Source organism: Camarhynchus parvulus, chromosome 21 (assembly GCF_901933205.1).
Source record: "Camarhynchus parvulus chromosome 21, STF_HiC, whole genome shotgun sequence".
Taxonomy (NCBI): domain Eukaryota; kingdom Metazoa; phylum Chordata; class Aves; order Passeriformes; family Thraupidae; genus Camarhynchus; species Camarhynchus parvulus.
This window is the reverse complement of record NC_044591.1, coordinates 4,906,473-4,924,791: the sequence shown is the minus strand read 5'-3', so window position 1 is coordinate 4,924,791 and position 18,319 is coordinate 4,906,473. Positions and strand designations below refer to the sequence as shown.

Below are 18,319 nucleotides of genomic sequence, written 5' to 3'. Positions count from 1 at the left end.
TCCTGATTTCCAGGTTTCCCTCCCCAGGGACATGAAACACATGAGATACACATTGGTCCTGCTCTACAAAATGCAATAAAGAGAATTTCTCTGAGGAGCAGAGCAGGGCCTGACCAGCCCCATGGTGAGGCTGCTGCCAGCAATCTCAGAGTGTATAAACCCTCAAAATGAGCAAAATTGGGGATTTTCTTCCCTCGGGTCTTCTTTTTTAGCCAAAATCCCTTTGTTGCCTGGCTGGACTTTATTTCTTTTTGCCCCCCTCTGTTGTGAGCTGAGCAGATGCTGCAGCCCTGTGGGATCATCCTTGTGGGTGTGGGTGGCTGTGGCAGCCCTGGGCAGGGATGCTAAAACCTCTGCCCAACCCCAAAATCAGAGCTCCTTGGTTCTGTAAGAGTCAAGTTGCATATCAAGTTCTATTATTCAGGAAAAAAAATCAATCAGTACTGAGAGATGTTTCTCCACATCACCCAATGTACAAACCCCAGTATTTTTACTGCAATGACACTTCTGAAGTCCCACCTACATTTAATTCTGCTTCTCTCCAATTACCACAGGGGATATTTTTCATTTGCCAGTCATTCCATCAAATATCAAGGGTGGCTCAGCCCCCTGGCTCAGCCAGGCTGTGCTGGCTGAGTTTTGGTGAGACTTTCTTTTTCAGGGGGTTTGATTTTCCCCGCGTCGATACTTTCCGTGTAGGTGTGCAGAGGGTGCAGAGGGTGCAGAGGGTTTCCTCTGCCCACATCGCTGCTGCAGCAGCCTCTGGGACCTTGCCTTGCTCAGTTTGAAACTCAGGTTTAAGCAGAGAAAAGGGAGATGTGAGGTGAGTGCCCAGGTGGGAGCACAGAGGTCTCTGTGTGTGACACTGCCCGTGGTTCCACTCCTGTCACACTCATAACAAAATTAACTCCGATTTATATAAAACACTGTTCCAGGCCTTAAAGCTCAGCCTAAGTGCTTGCAGTTGTGCAAAATTTGGTGTAAACAAGTGCAAAGAGGACACTTTGAAGCAAAGGGGTTGAAGATTTTACCCCAAGAGCGTGAGCATGGCCACATCCCACCCCAGGGAATGGGGTGCAGAGCAGGGAATGGATCAGCTCCAGCTCAGCATCACCCTTGGCTGCAGCTCTCAGAATATTCCCACTCCTCCCTCAGAGATAATGCATCACCACAGGCTGCTCCCTCTGGGAGTGCAGCTATCAGAACAAGAGAACCTCAGAGCGTGGAGGAAGAGGGTAGGGGAGGACAGGGAAACGTGGCTCCAGTGACTCACAGGGGGCTGGAAAGCTTCTGTTCCAGGGTGGAGAAACCCAGAGCTATCCCGACTCCCTCACAGAGCTTGTTCTCCTGGAAAATTTACAGCTCTGAGCTGATTGTTTGGCTTGGCACCATGGTCAGGATGCTGCCTTGTAAACTTAATAATAGCTGCCCTCTTTTTAATTTGTTTGACCTTGACTACAGTAATTTATTATGTGCATTAGAACTTTTTCAAAAAAAAAAAAATAAAGGGAAAAAAATAAAAAAGCAATGAGCACAGCAACAAAGCCTTTGGCTCCCTGCTCTTCCTTCCATGGTGCTCTGGGCTGGGACTCCTCGGGCTGATGGAGCCCTGAGCTCTTGCAGTGGAAAATTGAGAGGAAAACATTAGACAGACAATTTCTTAGAAAGAAGCTTCTCCAGGTTTGTGCAGTGGCAGTTTGCTTTTCTCACTATCTGTGTTTATACGAGCCTGGCTTGTTCCTTTTTCCCTGGCAGCCCCTTCTGAGGAAAACTCGTTCATAATTTCAAACGCCCTCCTTGCAGACAAGCGCAGCACCCCGGAACGAGCCCAGAGTTTTGTGTGTCTCCCAATCCCTGCAGGTCTCTCCATCTCAGCAGAGGCCAAGACACAAAGAAAACAAGATCTCCTGTGGTTGTGTGATCTGATTTTTTTTTTTTCCTCTTAATGCTTAAAGTGAAAGCAGCTGCTGGCACAGCCTCCCTTGGGTTCTCTCCCCTCGCACTTGCAAATTCGCTCTTTGTTTGTTTGTTTGCTGGACTGGGGGAGCTTTGCCTGCTCCCTGGTTGTGTTTCCTGGGGCAGGGCTGACCATGGGCTGCTGTGTGTGTTGCAGAGGAGCCCTCGTTCCGCTGCGAGGACTGTGATGAGCTGTTCCAGTCCAAGCTGGACCTGCGGCGCCACAAGAAGTACGGCTGTGGGGCCGTGGGGGCCCTCTACGAGAGCCTCAGCGACGACATCAAGCAGGAAGGCCTTGGAGATGGACAGGTCTACGAGTGCAAGGACTGTGAGAGGATGTTCCCCAATAAATACAGGTACCCACTGACAGCCAGACCCTCCTCTGGCCTCCCCTCTCCATCCTGGGCAAAGGGGGATGATGGGCGGTGGGGAGGATTGAAGGGATCAACCTTTCCTTCCGCTGTAGAAACCTTTCCTTTCCCCATAAAAACCTTTCCTTCCTTCATAGAAACCTTTTCTTTCCCCATAGAAACATTGCTTCTCCCCATAGAAACCTTTTCTTCCTCCATAAAAACCTTTTCTTCCTCCATAGGAACCTTTCCTTTTTCCGTAGAAGCCTTTCCTTTCCCCATAGAAACCTTCCCTCTTTCCACAAAAACCTTTCCTTTCCCCATAAAAACCTTTCCTTCCTCTGTAGAAACCTTTTCTTCCTCCATAGAAACCTTCCCTCTTTCCATAGAAACCTTTCCCTCTTCCATAGGCTTTAGGAATGTTCTTTTTGAGATAAGCCTTTCTTTCCTCCATAGAAACCTTTCCTTCATAGCATTTCAGAATGTTCTTTCTGGAATAAACCTTCCCTTTCTCCATAGAATTTTAGAATGCTCTTTTTGGGATAAACCTGTAATTTCCACATGGACGCTTTTCCTTTCTCGATAGGCTTTAGGAATGTTCCTTTTGGGATAAACCTGTCATTTCCCAATAGACACCTTTCCTTCCTCCATAGAACTTCAGAATGCTCCTTTTGGGATCAACCTTTCCTTCCTCCATAAGCTTTAGGAATGTTTTTTTTGGGATAAACCTTTCCTTCCTCCATAGCATTTCAGAATGTTCTTTCTGGGATGAACCTTTCCTTCCTCCATAGACTTTAGGAATGTTCTTTTGGGACCAACCTTTCCTTTCTCCCTAGAACCTCCCCTTTCCCTACAAGATTTAGGAATGCTCACTTTGGGGCCTCTGTAGCTGTTTGGCAGTTTTATTCCACCTTGATTTCACAGACTTGTGCTTTTCATTGCCCGTTGGTAAAAGCATCCGAGGGTTGTTGGTGGGAAGTTTAAGGGTTTCTTTTCTGAGAGCCTTGAGTGGATCTTTCCACCATCTTCTCTCTTGTTCTGAAGGAAAAAACCACCAATATCAGTTCAGTCAGCATGTGCATGAAGGCTTCTTTTAAATTGAATTCTTGGTCATTTGAGATGAGTGGGTTTAAAGAGGTGTCAATGCCCCAAGAACTCGTGATATGGCCACGAGCTCCTATTTGATCAGGGAGGAACAATTAAAAAACTCTATCCCAATCAAATTTTTAATTTTCTTTGTGTCCACCAAATGTTCCTGTGACAGAAATGTGAAAAGGAAAAAAAAAGAAGATTGGAAGCTGGATAACTCCTGCTCATTCTTTAATTTGCAACAATTATTCAGTTATTATTATGATTATATGGCAACTGTAAATAAGAATTAAACTTCTCTTTAAAAGGGAAAATATTTTAACTCAGGTTTTAACTTAAAATCTGATTTTTTTTTAAGCAGAATGCTGTATTAAAGCTGCATTTCATTACTACCACAATCTTGGAGCTCTCTAATTCATTGGCAAAGTGAGACTTGGATAGTTAAATATTAGGAGCCAGCTTTAAAAGTTGAGGGGTTTTTAAAATCAATTTAAGATTGTGTTTATTTGCATCCTAAGCCTTGATAAAAACCTTTATAAAATTCTATAAAAGCAGAGTTCTCTGTGTTTACCGGAGGCTGAAGTTCTCACATACTCATTTCTTTTGCCTTCTTGGGTGGACAAACCCCGTGCACCACAAAATTTCTTATAAAACTGTGAGACCTGGCAATCCCCTGTCAGGTTCTGCCTGAGCACAGCAAAAACCTCGAGGTTAAAGCCCCTGTTTCGCTTCAGCTTAACATTTAAAAACCTGCATTTGTCACTTTGAACTTAATTACATCGATACTTTCAGCTCTTTGATCTGGGTGAGGAAGTGAGGGGGGGAATAAATCTATTTTAAAAGATGCAGAGAAAGGTGAAGGCTGCAGAGCATTCCCTGTATCTGCATGGAAAAGAGCTTGGGAGTTGTAGAAACTGGGATGGATCCTGGGATTCCTGTGTGGGATCCTCTTAGCCCAGTGTGGTTTTTTTTAATCCTCACCTTGTGGCTCTAATTGGGTACTCTCATTAGAAATAAGAAGCTGCAATTTTCTTCTTTTTTTGTTTAACTGACAAGACAAGGAGAACTTCCTTCAAATGTTTTCAATATTATGGATTTCAGTAAAAATTCCAATTTTTTTAATCCATTGCTGTCGGGAGCTCTCTTCTCTCCCTTCCTTCCTTTAAGACAAGACTTCCTTCAAATGTTTTCAATATTATGGATTTTAGTAAAAATTCCAATTCTTTTACCCATTGGTATCAGGAACTCTCTTCTTTAGCTTCCATCACTCTCTAACTTTTATGTTAACTAGGAATAACTAATTTTTATGTTAATTAGGAAATAACTAACTTTTATGTTAACTAGGAATAAGTAATATTTATGTTAACTAGGAAATAACCTTTGAAATGTGTTTTACATCCTATTTGTACCCTCTGTGTATTCCTGGCTCCCTAGGGGTCTGAGCTGGCACTGTGGCCTTGGGGTTTTTGCCTTTTAGACCCAATATTTTGGGAGAAGTAATATAAAGTTGATTTTATTTTTATTTTTATTTTTTGACAAGGGAAAAGAGAGTCAGCAGCATCCTCGTTCAGCCTTTGACATGTTGGTGGATTGGTGGGGTGGGGAGAAAATGTCCACATCAGTGTCTCCCCCATCAATCTGCCAAGTTTAAAGTCGCTAAAAACCAAAAAAAAAACCCTCTCAGAGTGCCTGGATGGTCTTAGAATTTTTCAAAGTTAATACAGATGAAATCAAGGATGCCACTGGGGACCTGAAATTGAGCATTTAGCAGCTGACTAAATAAATAAATGTTTTGCTAATCCCAGTAGGTACTTGCCTCTGAACAGCATATTAGCTTGTCCATATTTGCTCAAAATAAACTCATAAATCACAATTAACAGGAGCGTATTTTTGGATGTGCATATGAAAATTTTGTGTTACTTTGTGTGTGTTAAAAATCCGGTCATTTTAAGAGCAGCTTTTCTTGAGCAAAATGAATATTGCTGCTTTCAAACCAGTGGTTGGCAGTTTATGAGGGGCATGCCCATGAATATGAATTATCTGTCTGGGATTAGGGCTGGTGCTCCAAGGGAGGGATTTTGGGTGTTGAATGACCAAGGCTGACATGATTTCTGGGATCCTGAACTTGCCAAAAATGCCCAGGGAATATCTTCCCTGAAGACTGGCAGGATTTTCCAGTAGTGTTCAGCTTTAATGTTTCTCTAAAAATACAGCCATGCTTTAAAGTTCTGTAGGAATGGTTTAATGTCCATGTGTACAGGTGTCAGGCAAGAGCAAATTCCATGTGAACTGGGTTTTTTTTTTAGAACTCACAGAAAGAGCTGTGTTTGTAACTCCTGTTAACCTGCCCCAAAGGAAGGAAAGGATGCAGATTTCCTTCCCTTGTTTCTCAGGGCTGGCATGAGATGTGCATGATTCCTGGCCTGAAATGTGGCAGGATTTATGGCTGAGAAGTGCAGGATTCTCAGCCTGAAATGTGCAGGATTTCTGGCCTGAGAGGTGCAGAATTCCTGGTCTGAGATGTGCAGAATTCCTGGTCTGAGATATGCAGGATTCCTGGTCTGAGATGTACAGGATTTCTGGCCTGAGATATGCAGGATTCCTGGTCTGAGATGTGCAGGATTTAAGGCCTGAGATATGCAGGATTCCCACCATAGGACAATCAGGATTCCTGGCCTGGGATGTGCTGGATTTCTGGCCTCACAGATACAAGATTTAATGTCCGAGAGGTACAGGGTTTAAGGTCTGAATTATGCAGATTTTCTGGCTGAGACATGCAGGATTCCAAGACTGAGATGTGCAGGATTCCTGGCCTGAGAGGTGCAGGATTCCTGGGCAAGGAGATGCAGGATTTAATGTCTGAATGGTGCAGGATTCCCAGCATGAGAGGCGCAGGATTCCTGGGAAGGGAGATGCAGGATTCCTGGCCTGGGATGTGCAGGATTCCCAGCATAAGAGATGCAGGATTCCTGGGCAGGGAGATGCTGGATTTAAGGTCTGAGATGTGCAGGACTCCCAACATGATTCCTGGCCTGAGAGGTGTGGGATTTAATGTCTGAGTGGTGCAGGATTCCCAACATGAGAGGTGCAGGATTTAATGTCTGAGAGGTGCAGGATTCCCAACACGAGATGTGCAGAATTCCTGGGCAAGGACGTGCAGGATTTAAGGTTTGAGATGTGCAGAATTCCTGGGCAAGGAGGTGCAGGATTTAATGTCTGAGAGGTGCAGGATTCCTGGGCAGGGAGGTGCAGGTTTCCCATGGCACAGGGAGGGCACTGGATCACCAGGAGCCACCCCTGCCGTGGCCCTGTGCCAGCAGCCACTGGGGATTGCCATCATCCCCCCGGTCTGGAGACGCTGCCAGTTGGCAGAAGGTGAAATTGCTGAGTGAAGTAATCAAAGATGTCTGACATTTAGAAGTGAAACGTGTTTGCACCTTATCATGTTTCTTCCCAACGGTGAGTCCCTGTGTTCTGGGAAGCCGTGGGCCTGCTGCCTATGAAAATGGACACATGAGAGGCTCAGCAGTAGCAAATCTTTTCTTTCCTCAGGGGGATGCCACAAAAAGTGCCCATTTCCCTCCTCAGGGATCTGAGAACCAGAGGAACCAGAGGACACAGCCTTAAGTTCCACCAAGGGAAATATAGCTTGGATATTAGGGAAAAGTTTTTTACAGAAAGGGTGATAAAGTTCTGGAATGGCTGCCCAGGGAGGTGGTGCAGTCACCATCCCTGGGTGTGTTTAACAAAGCCTGGATGTGGCACTGGGTGCCAGGGTTTAGTTGAGGGGCTGGGGCTGGGTTGGACTCGATGATCATGAAGATCTCTCCCAGTCTAGTAATTCTGTGAATTTTATGAGCTGCTCCCTTCCTGCTCTGAGGCACCCAGAAACTGGGAAACCCCCAGGCCCCACAGCTGGTTCTCTGTCAGCCTCTCTGTCACGTGTCTGGGTCTCAGACCTGCCTCAGTGCCTGCTTTGGGTGGTCTGAAGCTCAGCCTGTGTCTCTTTGCCAGCCTGGAGCAGCACATGGTGATCCACACCGAGGAGAGGGAGTACAAGTGTGACCAGTGTCCCAAGGCTTTCAACTGGAAATCCAACCTGATTCGTCACCAAATGTCTCACGACAGTGGGAAACGGTTTGAATGTGAAAACTGTGTAAAGGTACAGTGAGAACATGGTCAGCCTGGGGGATTCACCTGGGGGAGGGTGCTGAGATTTGGGGAAAAGGGTGCAGGGCACAGTGTCCATTGGGGATTCACTGGGATTTGGGGAAGAGGGTGCAGGACACAGTGTCCATTGTGGGAATAACCTGGGGGAGGGCACTGGGATTTGGGGATGCAGGACACAATGTCCATTGGGGGAATTCACCTGGGACCATGAACACTCGAGGAAGTGCCACAGACCTGTCCAACCATGAAGAGCACACACTCAAGACTCAGGGAGGTGTCACAGACCTGTCCAACCACGAACACTACACACTTGAGGAGGTGCCACAGACCTATCCATCCATGAGCACTCAAGAAGGTGCATCATGAGCACCTCATGCCAGCAATGAGCACCACATACTCAGGACTCAGGGAGGTGCCACAGACCTGTCCAACCATGAGCACCACACACTTGAGGACATGCACAGACCTATCCAACCATGAGCACCACACAGGGAGATGCCACAGACCTGTCCAACCATGAGCACTCGAAGAGGTGCCACAGACCTGTCCAACCATGAGCAACCCACACTTGAGGACATGCACAGACCTATCCAACCATGAGCACCACACACTCAGAGAGGTACCACAGCCTGGCAGGGCACGAACAGAGCTCTTTCCTGACCTCTCCTCACCTGTCCAGCCCGCACCCCTCAAACCACGAGCAGCACCAAAAAAGCCCTAAAAAAAACCAAAAAAAAACCAAAACAAAAAAAACTTTCCACATGCATGCTCTTCTCCTCGTGCTTTTCCCCCCTCCTGAAGGCGTTTTTCCCCGCAGGTGTTTACGGACCCCAGCAACCTCCAGCGGCACATCCGCTCGCAGCACGTGGGCGCGCGGGCCCACGCCTGCCCCGACTGCGGCAAGACCTTCGCCACCTCCTCGGGCCTCAAGCAGCACAAGCACATCCACAGCACTGTCAAACCTTTCATATGTAAGTTGTCACGGCCATCACCAGCCTGTAATTGCAGGGATCCTGCAGGGGCCCCCCCAGCCCTCTCATCCCCGGCCGCTGTAATTTTATAGCTCAGAGCGCAAGATGAATTTTTCTTTTTTTTTTTTTTTTTTTTTTTTTTGCATGCTCCCCTGTTTTTTCAGTAAACATTCGTGGCAGTTTTTGACTTTCTTGACAAGTTAAAAGCTGAGTCTCTCAGCGGTCACGGCGATGCCATTTTCTCATTTTCTCATATCTTTTCTTTCTCTCGTCTTTTTTTTTTTTTTTTTTTGCCTTAATCGCTTTCGAATGTTCCTGTTGGTGACATAAATAAATAGCTGGCACAGCCTGATCGAAATGTTTTACAGGGTGCCTCAAATCCTGGAGCCGTTGTAAAGAGTTTGGAATAATCACAGAGATGAGAAGGTGTTTTTTTCCAAAAAAGAAAGTTTTTTCTTCTTTATTTACTGCCTGTTTCATCTAGATAATGCTGGGAGCCAAATAAACAGCAGATGAACTGTGTCCTCAGTGCTCTCCTTGGTGGGATATTTCCAGAAGGGCATTTTCCCTGGAGAGCCACCCATCTCAGTCCTTGTCATTCCCAGGGCTGTATATTTTTTTTAATTGACACAGCACCCACTGGGTTTGGATAACTGTGCAGGGAGGTGGATGGTGTCACAACAAAGCTCCAGGAACTTTAGGGATCACTTCCTGACACTTCAGAACACGTTGCTCAGGCGCGGGCCGGGATCTGGGTTTGATTCCAGGCTTTGATGTTACGGTAGGGAAGCCACTGAACCCACTGCCTTTTTTCCCCTGTTGGAATAATGGGAACAGCATGGAGAAATATCCTGGGAGACTCATTTCATTAATGTCCCGAGGTAATCAGTGTCCTGAGATAATCAGCTGGGTGTCAGCAGAGGAAGAAGAAACGCTCCTCTCGCTCATTTTGCTGCAATCTTTCACTGGGCACATGAAAGGGATAATTTGACTCCCAGGATTGCTGCAGGGAGATGAGGGATTTCTCCTCATAATCTCCTCACTCTCACCTCATCAGAATTAGGGAGTTGTCAGAGCAAATCAGAGTGTGGAACAACTGCAGAGGGATCCTGCCTGGACAGATGTGTCAGGTTGTTTTGTCCATCAATGTGAAATCCATTAACAGCTTCAAATCCACATTGCAGGATTCACCAGGAAGTTGGTTCTTGTTTTTTCCCTGCTCAGTGGAAGAAAAGGGGTCTAAGTGTGTTTGTGTTTAATTTTTTTACAATATTATATTTGGCTTTCAAAAGACCCCAAACCTGTGACTTTATAACTGCAGGAATCAGGAGGGCAAAAGAGGTCGTTCCACGTGGAATTACTAAATCATTGGATAACTGGAGATTTAACAGAAAATTTCCAGTTTTCCTTATTCTAGAAGGCTGATGTGAGCTCTCAGATCTCTAGCACTTCTCTTTAGGGAATTTTGTGCAGTATTTATATATCTAACAAAAACTCCTGGGATGAAAAATGGAAGAATTCTGGAATCATAGAATGGTTACAGTTGGGAAAGGCCTCTGAGATCATCAAGTCCAATCCTTACACAGCACTCCTGTGCTCACCACTAAACCACATTCCTAAGTGCCACATCCACAGGTTTTTCAAGCAATTCCAGGGATGGTGATTACTGATTCCCTTGGAAAAAGAAAAAAAAAAAGCAGAGATTGTTGTATTTAAGAGATTATCATGGAAATAAAATTCAGTAGTGCTGGATTTTCATGGAAAAGAAATTCAGTAGTTCTTCTTTTAAGAGCTCTGTTTGGATATTTTTCAAGAAAACCTTTTAAAATGGGGTAAAAAAGCCAAATAAACCTTTTCTTTGCAAGTAGCTGAAATAATACTTACAACAGCCATTAAACTCTGTGTATGCACTAAGAGCAGTTCAGGAGACTTGATCTGAGATTTTAAAATTATTAGCATTGGCTCAATAATAATCCAAACAATCCAAAAATTAGGATTGGCTCAAACATCCAAACTCTTGTGATGACTTTCTTGTCCTGTTTGTGTTTCCCTGCAGCTCTGGGCTGTGTCAGGGCCAAACAATTAAATACTCTGGGGAGAAGACAGTGCAGCCTGGTTTTACAGTGCAGTCAGAAACCAGAGCCTTCAGTGACACTCCTTTGGATTTTGGGGTGCTCATCTGAACTGAAATGTCAAATTCATTGAATTTTATCCGTCTCTGCTTTGAATTTCAATTGGAATTTATTATATTATTGTGTTTTCAGAGCTGCTAGTGAAACACTCTCCCACCAATCATTCAATATTCAAGCACTGAAGTAAATCCTAAAGATTTAGGGGAAAATACAGGGAAAATCATGCTCACATGCACCTATCAGTAAAGCTGTGGGGAGGGAAGGAGCACTGAGCAGTCCCTGAGCTGGAGTGTCAGAACTTGGATTCATGTCCTTGCCTGTGCAAGCCCAAACAACGTCCTTCCCCTGCTTTGTCTCAGTTTCCCTGCTCACAAAAGGGTGATAACAGCATTTCCCCGGGGGAAGGAGTGTGCTAACTCACCACCACATATATTCCCATGTTGAAAGAGGCACCAGATAATAAAAAGTCACTCGGTTTTGATGTGTAGAAAAGTTTTGGGGTGGGATTTCTGTCTCGCTTTGCCCCGTTTCTTCCACAGCAGCAAGTCTGGAGGTGAAAAAGGGGTCATAAAAATCCGTGTTTTGAAAGCTTGGTATTTACAGATTGTTAGAGAAAATGCTGATGTGGGGCAGGGGTGTTGGAACTGATTTAAAGGATTAAAAAAAGAGATCCCAGTCCTGGCAGAAGCCAGGCCTAACTGGCAGGGGATTGAAATTTGAATTTAAGTTGGATATACAGAAGAATTCTTCCCTGTGAGGGTGGCAAGGCCCTGGCACAGGCTGTCCAGAGAAGCTGTGGCTGCCCCTGGATCCCTGGAAATGTCCAAGGCCAGGTTGGACAGGGTTTTGAGCAATCTGGGATAGTGGAAGATGTCCTTGCCCATGGCAGGGGATGGGATGAGATGGGCTTTATTCCCCTCCCAACCAAACCATTCTGTGATTCCATGATAATCTTCCCTGAAAATTCCCCCAGACTTTGAGCAGAGCTAGCACATCCCCTCAGATTTCTGTGGGTTGAGAGATTCTCCAGGATGGGTTTCATCCAAAGGGAGAGGCGGTGATGTTCCACTGCTCTTTGGGGTTGGGAGATCCCAGGGATGGAGCAGACAGGGTGGTGCGGGGGCGGGCTGGTGAATCCCATGGCGAATCGCAGCCTAATTTTCCTGTTAATTTCATATGGCTTTTGTTGTTCGTTCCTGTTGACGCTTTAGGTGAGGTCTGTCACAAATCCTACACGCAGTTCTCCAACCTGTGCCGCCACAAGCGGATGCACGCGGACTGCCGCACCCAGATCAAGTGCAAGGACTGCGGGCAGATGTTCAGCACTACCTCCTCCCTCAACAAGCACCGGCGCTTCTGCGAGGGCAAGAACCATTACAGCCCCGCCGGCATCTTCGCCCCCGGCCTCCCCCTCACGCCCACCTCCATCATGGACAAATCCAAGCCCTCTCCCAACCTCAACCACGCCAGCCTGGGCTTTAATGAGTATTTCCCATCCCGCCCGCACCCCGGCGGGCTCCCGTTCTCGCCAGCACCTCCAGCATTCCCTGCCCTCACCCCGGGATTCCCGGGGATTTTTCCACCTTCTCTGTACCCCAGGCCCCCCTTGTTACCGCCCACACAGCTGCTCAAAAGTCCCCTCAACCACACTCCGGATGCCAAGCTCCCCAGCCCCCTCGGGAACCCGGCGTTGCCCCTGATCTCCGCAGTGAGCAACAGCAACCAGGCTCCTTCAGGGGAGGAGAAATGTGAAAGCAGCCTGGAAAACTCCTACCTGGAGAAGCTAAAAGCCAGGAACAGTGACATGTCCGATGGCAGTGACTTTGAGGACGTCAATACGACCACAGGCACGGATCTGGACACCACGACCGGCACGGGCTCTGACCTGGACAGTGACGCGGAGAGTGACAGGGACAAAACAAAAGACAAGAGCAAACAAATGGAGACCAAGCCAGATTTTGTCAGCAGCTCGGTGTCTGCCAGCTCCACCAACACCACGAGCGAGATCCCTCTCTTCTATTCTCAGCATTCCTTCTTTCCTCCCCCCGAGGAGCACCTGCTGCCCACCACGGGCGCTGCCAATGACTCCATTAAAGCTATCGCCTCCATCGCAGAGAAGTATTTTGGGCCTGGCTTTATGGGCATGCAGGAGAAAAAGATGGGTTCGCTCCCGTATCATTCCATGTTCCCCTTCCAGTTCCTCCCCAATTTCCCCCACTCCCTCTACCCTTTCACGGAGCGGAGCCTCAATCACAACTTGCTGGTCAAGGCAGAACCAAAGTCACCCAGGGACCTCCACAAAGTCGGTGGCACCAGCTCAGAGTCCCCCTTCGATCTCACCACGAAGCCAAAAGAGATTAAGCCAATCCTGCCGCCCCCCAAGGTCCTCCCAGCCCCGTCCTCAGGGGAGGAGCAGCCACTGGATCTGAGCATTGGCAACCGCATCCGAGCCAGCCAGAACGGAGGGAGAGAGCCACGGAAAAACCACATTTATGGGGAGAGGAAGCTGATGGCAAGTGAGGTCTTACCTAAGATTTCCCAGTCCCAGCTGCCTCAGCAGCCTTCCCTGCACTACGCTAAGCCATCGCCCTTTTTCATGGACCCCATCTACAGGTATTAACATACCCTGCCTTAAGCCCTTCCCTAACCAGCTCCTTTTCCAGCTGACACCACACCCTGAGGCAGGGGAGGATGCAGGTTGGTTGGGAAGAACAGTTGAGCATCTCCTGTTGTTGTTTGTACTTCTCGACACACTGAATTTCCTGAATGGAAAGGCCTGAGTAATTGCAAGGAGCCCTCATAATCAGTGTGTAAAGAGCACATCCTTATTTTGATAAAGAAGAATCTTGACCTATTTAAGGACTCTCCCATGAGCCATCGCTAAGATGGCACTTCTGCTGGAGAAATTCCAGAGGTTTGATTCGATAAGAATGCAGAGTTCAGATTGCCTTGGAGCCCTGGGCTCTCATGGCTTGGGAATGAGTCAGGAGCCCTGGGAGCCTGGAAATGCAGCTCTCCCACTGACTGACTCGAGGGCCTTTTGTGAGCCACTTCACCTTTCTTTCTCCCTCCCTGCCTTTTCCTTTCTAATGCCATTTCTTGGGTTTTTTTCTGTTCGGAGGAGCTGCTGGTGCAGACCCAACCTGCCGAAACATGTTACTCTTGGAGTAACAAGTACTGTGTAAACACATGGTAGCGTGTTACTACCCAGATCTCTCCCAGATAGATTTCTCACAGATTTATCTTTCTTGGGAGATAACAAGGCCTTTCTGGTGTCACTTGAACAGATGGTTCTGAGGAGGGCCTGATGCGTTACGTCAGAATGAGCTGAACATGGAAGGCGTGTGTAGAGCAGGCTGGGTGAAGTTATCCAAATGTCAGCTCAACTTCCAGAAGGAATCAGTTCAGGAGGAAGCAAAAAGGGAAGACTTTGGCCTCTTGTTGCTTGAGAGCTTTTTATAAAACCTGTTCTCAAAGGAAACTATTATAACTTTGTGGTGAGGGTAACAGTAAATTTGTGTGTTACCCATCCAGGCATTGCCTTTGGATAAGATGGACATGGCATGTTTAATTTTAGCAAAGTCCAGTGAAAAGGCATGTCCTGAACCAGTTTGATTTAGACATTAACACATCTAAATTAGCCATTACCATGTCTAAATGCTCCACAGCATCCATCTGGATACGTGTGCTTGTCCTGCAGCACTCCTGGATTCAGTTCATGGAGGTGAATGCTTTGTCCTTGCACTCCTTGTGTTGAATGCCTGGTGATCCTTGCTGTGCCCAGCCTGCTGGAAGGCTACTGGCTATTCCCCTGCAGGATCTGCCTCACCTCTGGCACTGGAAATCCTCAGAGCCACCGTGGTGTGACGGCAGGATGGGCACTCAGAGGGCTGTGAGCACCACGACAGCCCAGACATCACCGCCGGGCTGATAACTGTGGGAAAAAGTGATGTCAGTGTCTGGCCAGGCCAAGGAGCTGTCGGCTGGGATGAGGATTAGTGAGCCCTCACTGCTGGCTAAATGAGTGACTCTGGCTCTGCCAGCTCATGGGGGTGATGTGCCCACACCGTGCCATCTGGGATGGGGACACCTCCCAGCTCAGGAGGTGCCGTGTCCTGCCTGGCACCCACCGTGGCCTTCTCCTCCTGGAGAAATCAGGCATGGTGTGAACAGCGTTCGTAAAAAGTACTCCGGGGGGAGGGGAAAAAACAAATCAATAAATAGGATGGAAAGGCAAAAGAATCCTTGTAGGGTCCTGCCACCTCTGGGCATTCTGAGCAGGAATGCTGAAATAACACGGCTTGGAAAAGCCGCTGCCAATTAAAACAGCGGCCTCGGGAAAACCGTAAAGGCCCAGAAGACAGATGGAAGTGAAGGATGGGGGCATCGTTTGTTGCATTCCATGGGATGCACATAGTTTTAGTCATGTGTTAAAATAGAAAGTCAGCGGTGGCGTTGCTTGCGAATCAGACTTCTGATGTAATGAGCGAAACAGCCCAGCTTCCAAGTCCCAGCTTGAAAAATATGGAAATATTTTGTTTCTAAACTTCCCTTTATCAGACTCTCTCACATCATTTGGCTCCTTCGTTTTTTTTTCTCCCAAAGGCCACTTAAATCCTTGACATTTTCTCCTGGTGATATAATTTAATGCGGCCAGACAGTCTGAAATGGGGCAGTTTTTAGCTCAGCCCGTGGGGGTGACGTTCTCAGGCACTGGGCTGAAACCATCGGCTTAATCCTCCAGGCGCTGCGGAATTCGGCTCTGACGGGGACGTTTGGACCTTGTGTTTCCATTCCTGGGGCTGGGAGATGGCAGAGCTGGGGAAATGCTGTCAATTCACCAGGTTTTACGCACACGGAGCAGGCAGGGCTCTCCCCAGATGGCTCTGCTGGGATCAGGGATGTTCCTTTATGCAGAGCAAAGCTGGGCTGGTCAGAGGGGCTCAGGGGGCAAATTTTTACTTATTCTTTGGTTTTTCTGGCAACTCAGACCCATAAAAGCACGTACCTTCCAAAGCCCCCTAATTCTGGCTGTGTTTCCAATCCAGCTCCTCTCTTTTCCCTCTACCCAAGAAGAATTAAATGCAGATTAAGCACAGTTCGCTGACTGCACTCGGCAGGGCTCTTCTTTAAACTCTTTGGTAATTTGATCCACACACCAATCAGCTGAAATGCAGCAAAAATAATTTACTCTCAATTTATGCTAGACTAATGTAGTTAAAATCACTCTTACTCTTGGATTTCTGCTGGTTTAGCTGGATGGACTCAATTCCAACCGTTTAAAGATGCAGCTGTGTTTGTTGGAGTTACTTCCTCAACACTTTTTTTCCCTTAGAGAACATCTCAGTTTGTCTTTTTTGTGATTCCACACCTCCATTTCCCTGCAAGTAGAATATTTTGTGGAAGCAAAGCCAATATTTTCAAAAATGGGAGCCTCACTTTAGGGTCATTTCTGCATCTCAGATGCTTAAACACAAAATATTTGAGTGGGCCAAGGTGATATCAGAAGAACTCAGGTTTCTGAGCCACTTCAGAATGCTCCCACCAGTCCCTCACTTTTTAAATCGTTGTTCACACGGGCTTGCCAAAGAAACTCAATGCAAATTATGTCTCAGCTGCGAGGGAGGAAACAAATATGAAACACCTAATGATTTCAGCACGCTTGGGGCTGCAGAGTCTGGCCCAGTGTTAACTCTTCAGATAAATGCAAACTCTCAAAGACAATTTTTTATTTTTTTCCATGCGGGGGCTGCCTGCTGTGGACCCTAGAGCTTCTCCTGCTCAGACAGTTTTGCTCTAAATGCAAGGTTTTCCATGACCTTTCACAACAGCAGAGGTTTACAAACCACTGCAGCAGAGCAGGAGCAAAATGTTTTCTTAGTCATCAGCCTGAAGGCTAAAAAAATTACTGCCCAAAGGAGAGGATTGGTGTTCATGTTGTCTCCAGAGCTTTCTGTGGCGCAATTGTGCATCAGAATCGGTAGTGTCCAGGAGAAGGGGGTGGAAGACATTTGTGTGAGTAAGAGAATAACCCTGTGTGTAATTTCAGCCCAGCGTGGCTGTGTGGGGCTGCCTGTGGGGTATGTAACCCTCTGTGTTGTTGTCCAGCAGGGTGGAGAAGCGGAAGGTGACAGACCCCGTGGGTGCCCTCAAGGAGAAGTACCTGCGACCCTCCCCGCTGCTTTTTCACCCCCAGGTAAAAGCAGTGACGCTGCTGATGGAATGCTGGGGTGGAGCTGCTACACACTGGGATCACTGGGATCACTGGGATCAGGCTCCTCCTCATCCTAGGGCCTGGCTGGAAACTCCACTGTTCCCCACTAGCTCCTTACAGACACATTTAATTCCCAGTTTGAGGATGATGGCAGCTGTACCAGAAAAACAGGGATGAGGTCTGGGCAGCTCATAGGCTCTGCCAAACTCCACAGCCCACAATGCCTGTGTGGTTTTTTTTCCTTTGGGAACACCTGGGGGTGTCATTTGCAGTGGTACAAGGTGGAGAAGGACTGCCCAGCCCCAAGGCAGCAGCATTTTCCACCTTCCTGAATTTTCCACATCATGAGGAGAGTGTGGCGGTGCCAGGCAGTGGGTTCAGCTGTGCGTGTCCCTCCTGCTATGCCCAGGCTGGGATCCCAGCTCCCTGCTCCTCATTGTGCTCTCCTTTATATTCACAAGCATTGTTCTCCCCCGATAATGTTTCCCACCTTAGATAAATAACCTGCAGGTTTGTGAAATCTGGGTCCTGGTTGCTTTCACAGCTAAACTTAGTTCCCGCATTGTTTCGCACCAGCCTCAGAGTTTGGTTAATAACTTCCCCCGATTTTTCCTTCATCCAGGCTGGATAATGGTGACAGGCTGGCCAGGAACATCCTGTGTTTGTGTGGCTTAGAATAGTGGGGATATCTGCCTGTAAAGAATCTGATAGCAGGGAGGAGCCAGCGTGGCAAAGCAACCCAAGGAGACGATGAGAAACATTCAGACCCCAAGCAGGAGCAAGCTCTGGGTGGAAGGTTGTTAGCATTGTTCCTGAAACCCTGACCACGTCCTCTTCCCGTGGCAGTGAAAAGATCTGCAAGGTCTGGTTATCTCTAGCAGCTTATCACACAGAATAGCCTCAAATTCGCAATCACTCCAGCCCAAAGCTTCCTGATAACTGATTTTTAATAATGATTTTTAATAAGGCGGGCGCTGTGCTCAGATCACTCGATCTGGAGAGGCGCCGTTCCCATGCTGCAGTCAATCAGGTATTTCAGACACAGCAAAGGAACATGAGGCATTTGTTCCAGACTATGGGAGATTTGTAGCACCAGATCCCCTTCCAGTATTATCACAGAATCTCCAGTATTGATATCCTGAGCTGGAAGGACCATCCAGTCCAACCTGTGCCCTGCACAGGACACCCCAACAATCCCACCCTGTGTCTGACAGCTCTGGCAGCCTTGAGGCTGTGACCATTCCCTGGATCCAGCATTGCTAAGAATTCTGGATCCTGGATCTTTTCCTAAGAAATCACATTTTCAGGGTTCCTGCTTCTGCTTTCTTCATTAGGACCAACGTTCCTGTGCCTGGTCAGTCAGAGTCACGTTCTACCCAGGCTTTTCTCACTCCAAACATGAATCTGGTCTCAGCCTTTTCCTCTGTGACTAATCCC

General features: G+C 47.3%; 1 protein-coding gene across 4 annotated transcripts in view; it reads left to right on the top strand.

Moving 5' to 3' along the window:
- The window catches only part of PRDM16 (PR/SET domain 16), a 303,917-nt gene that overhangs the window by 264,968 nt on the left and 20,630 nt on the right, over positions 1-18,319 (top strand). For 3 of the 4 annotated variants that reach the window (XM_030963621.1, XM_030963617.1, XM_030963620.1), the window contains 5 exons: positions 2,114-2,312; positions 7,410-7,557; positions 8,383-8,536; positions 11,880-13,281; positions 16,777-16,864. In XM_030963621.1, coding sequence (XP_030819481.1) covers positions 2,114-2,312; positions 7,410-7,557; positions 8,383-8,536; positions 11,880-13,281; positions 16,777-16,864 — 1,991 coding nt within the window. The remainder of the gene's footprint in view (positions 1-2,113; positions 2,313-7,409; positions 7,558-8,382; positions 8,537-11,879; positions 13,282-16,776; positions 16,865-18,319) is intronic. The other variant, XM_030963618.1, reaches the window with a different exon arrangement.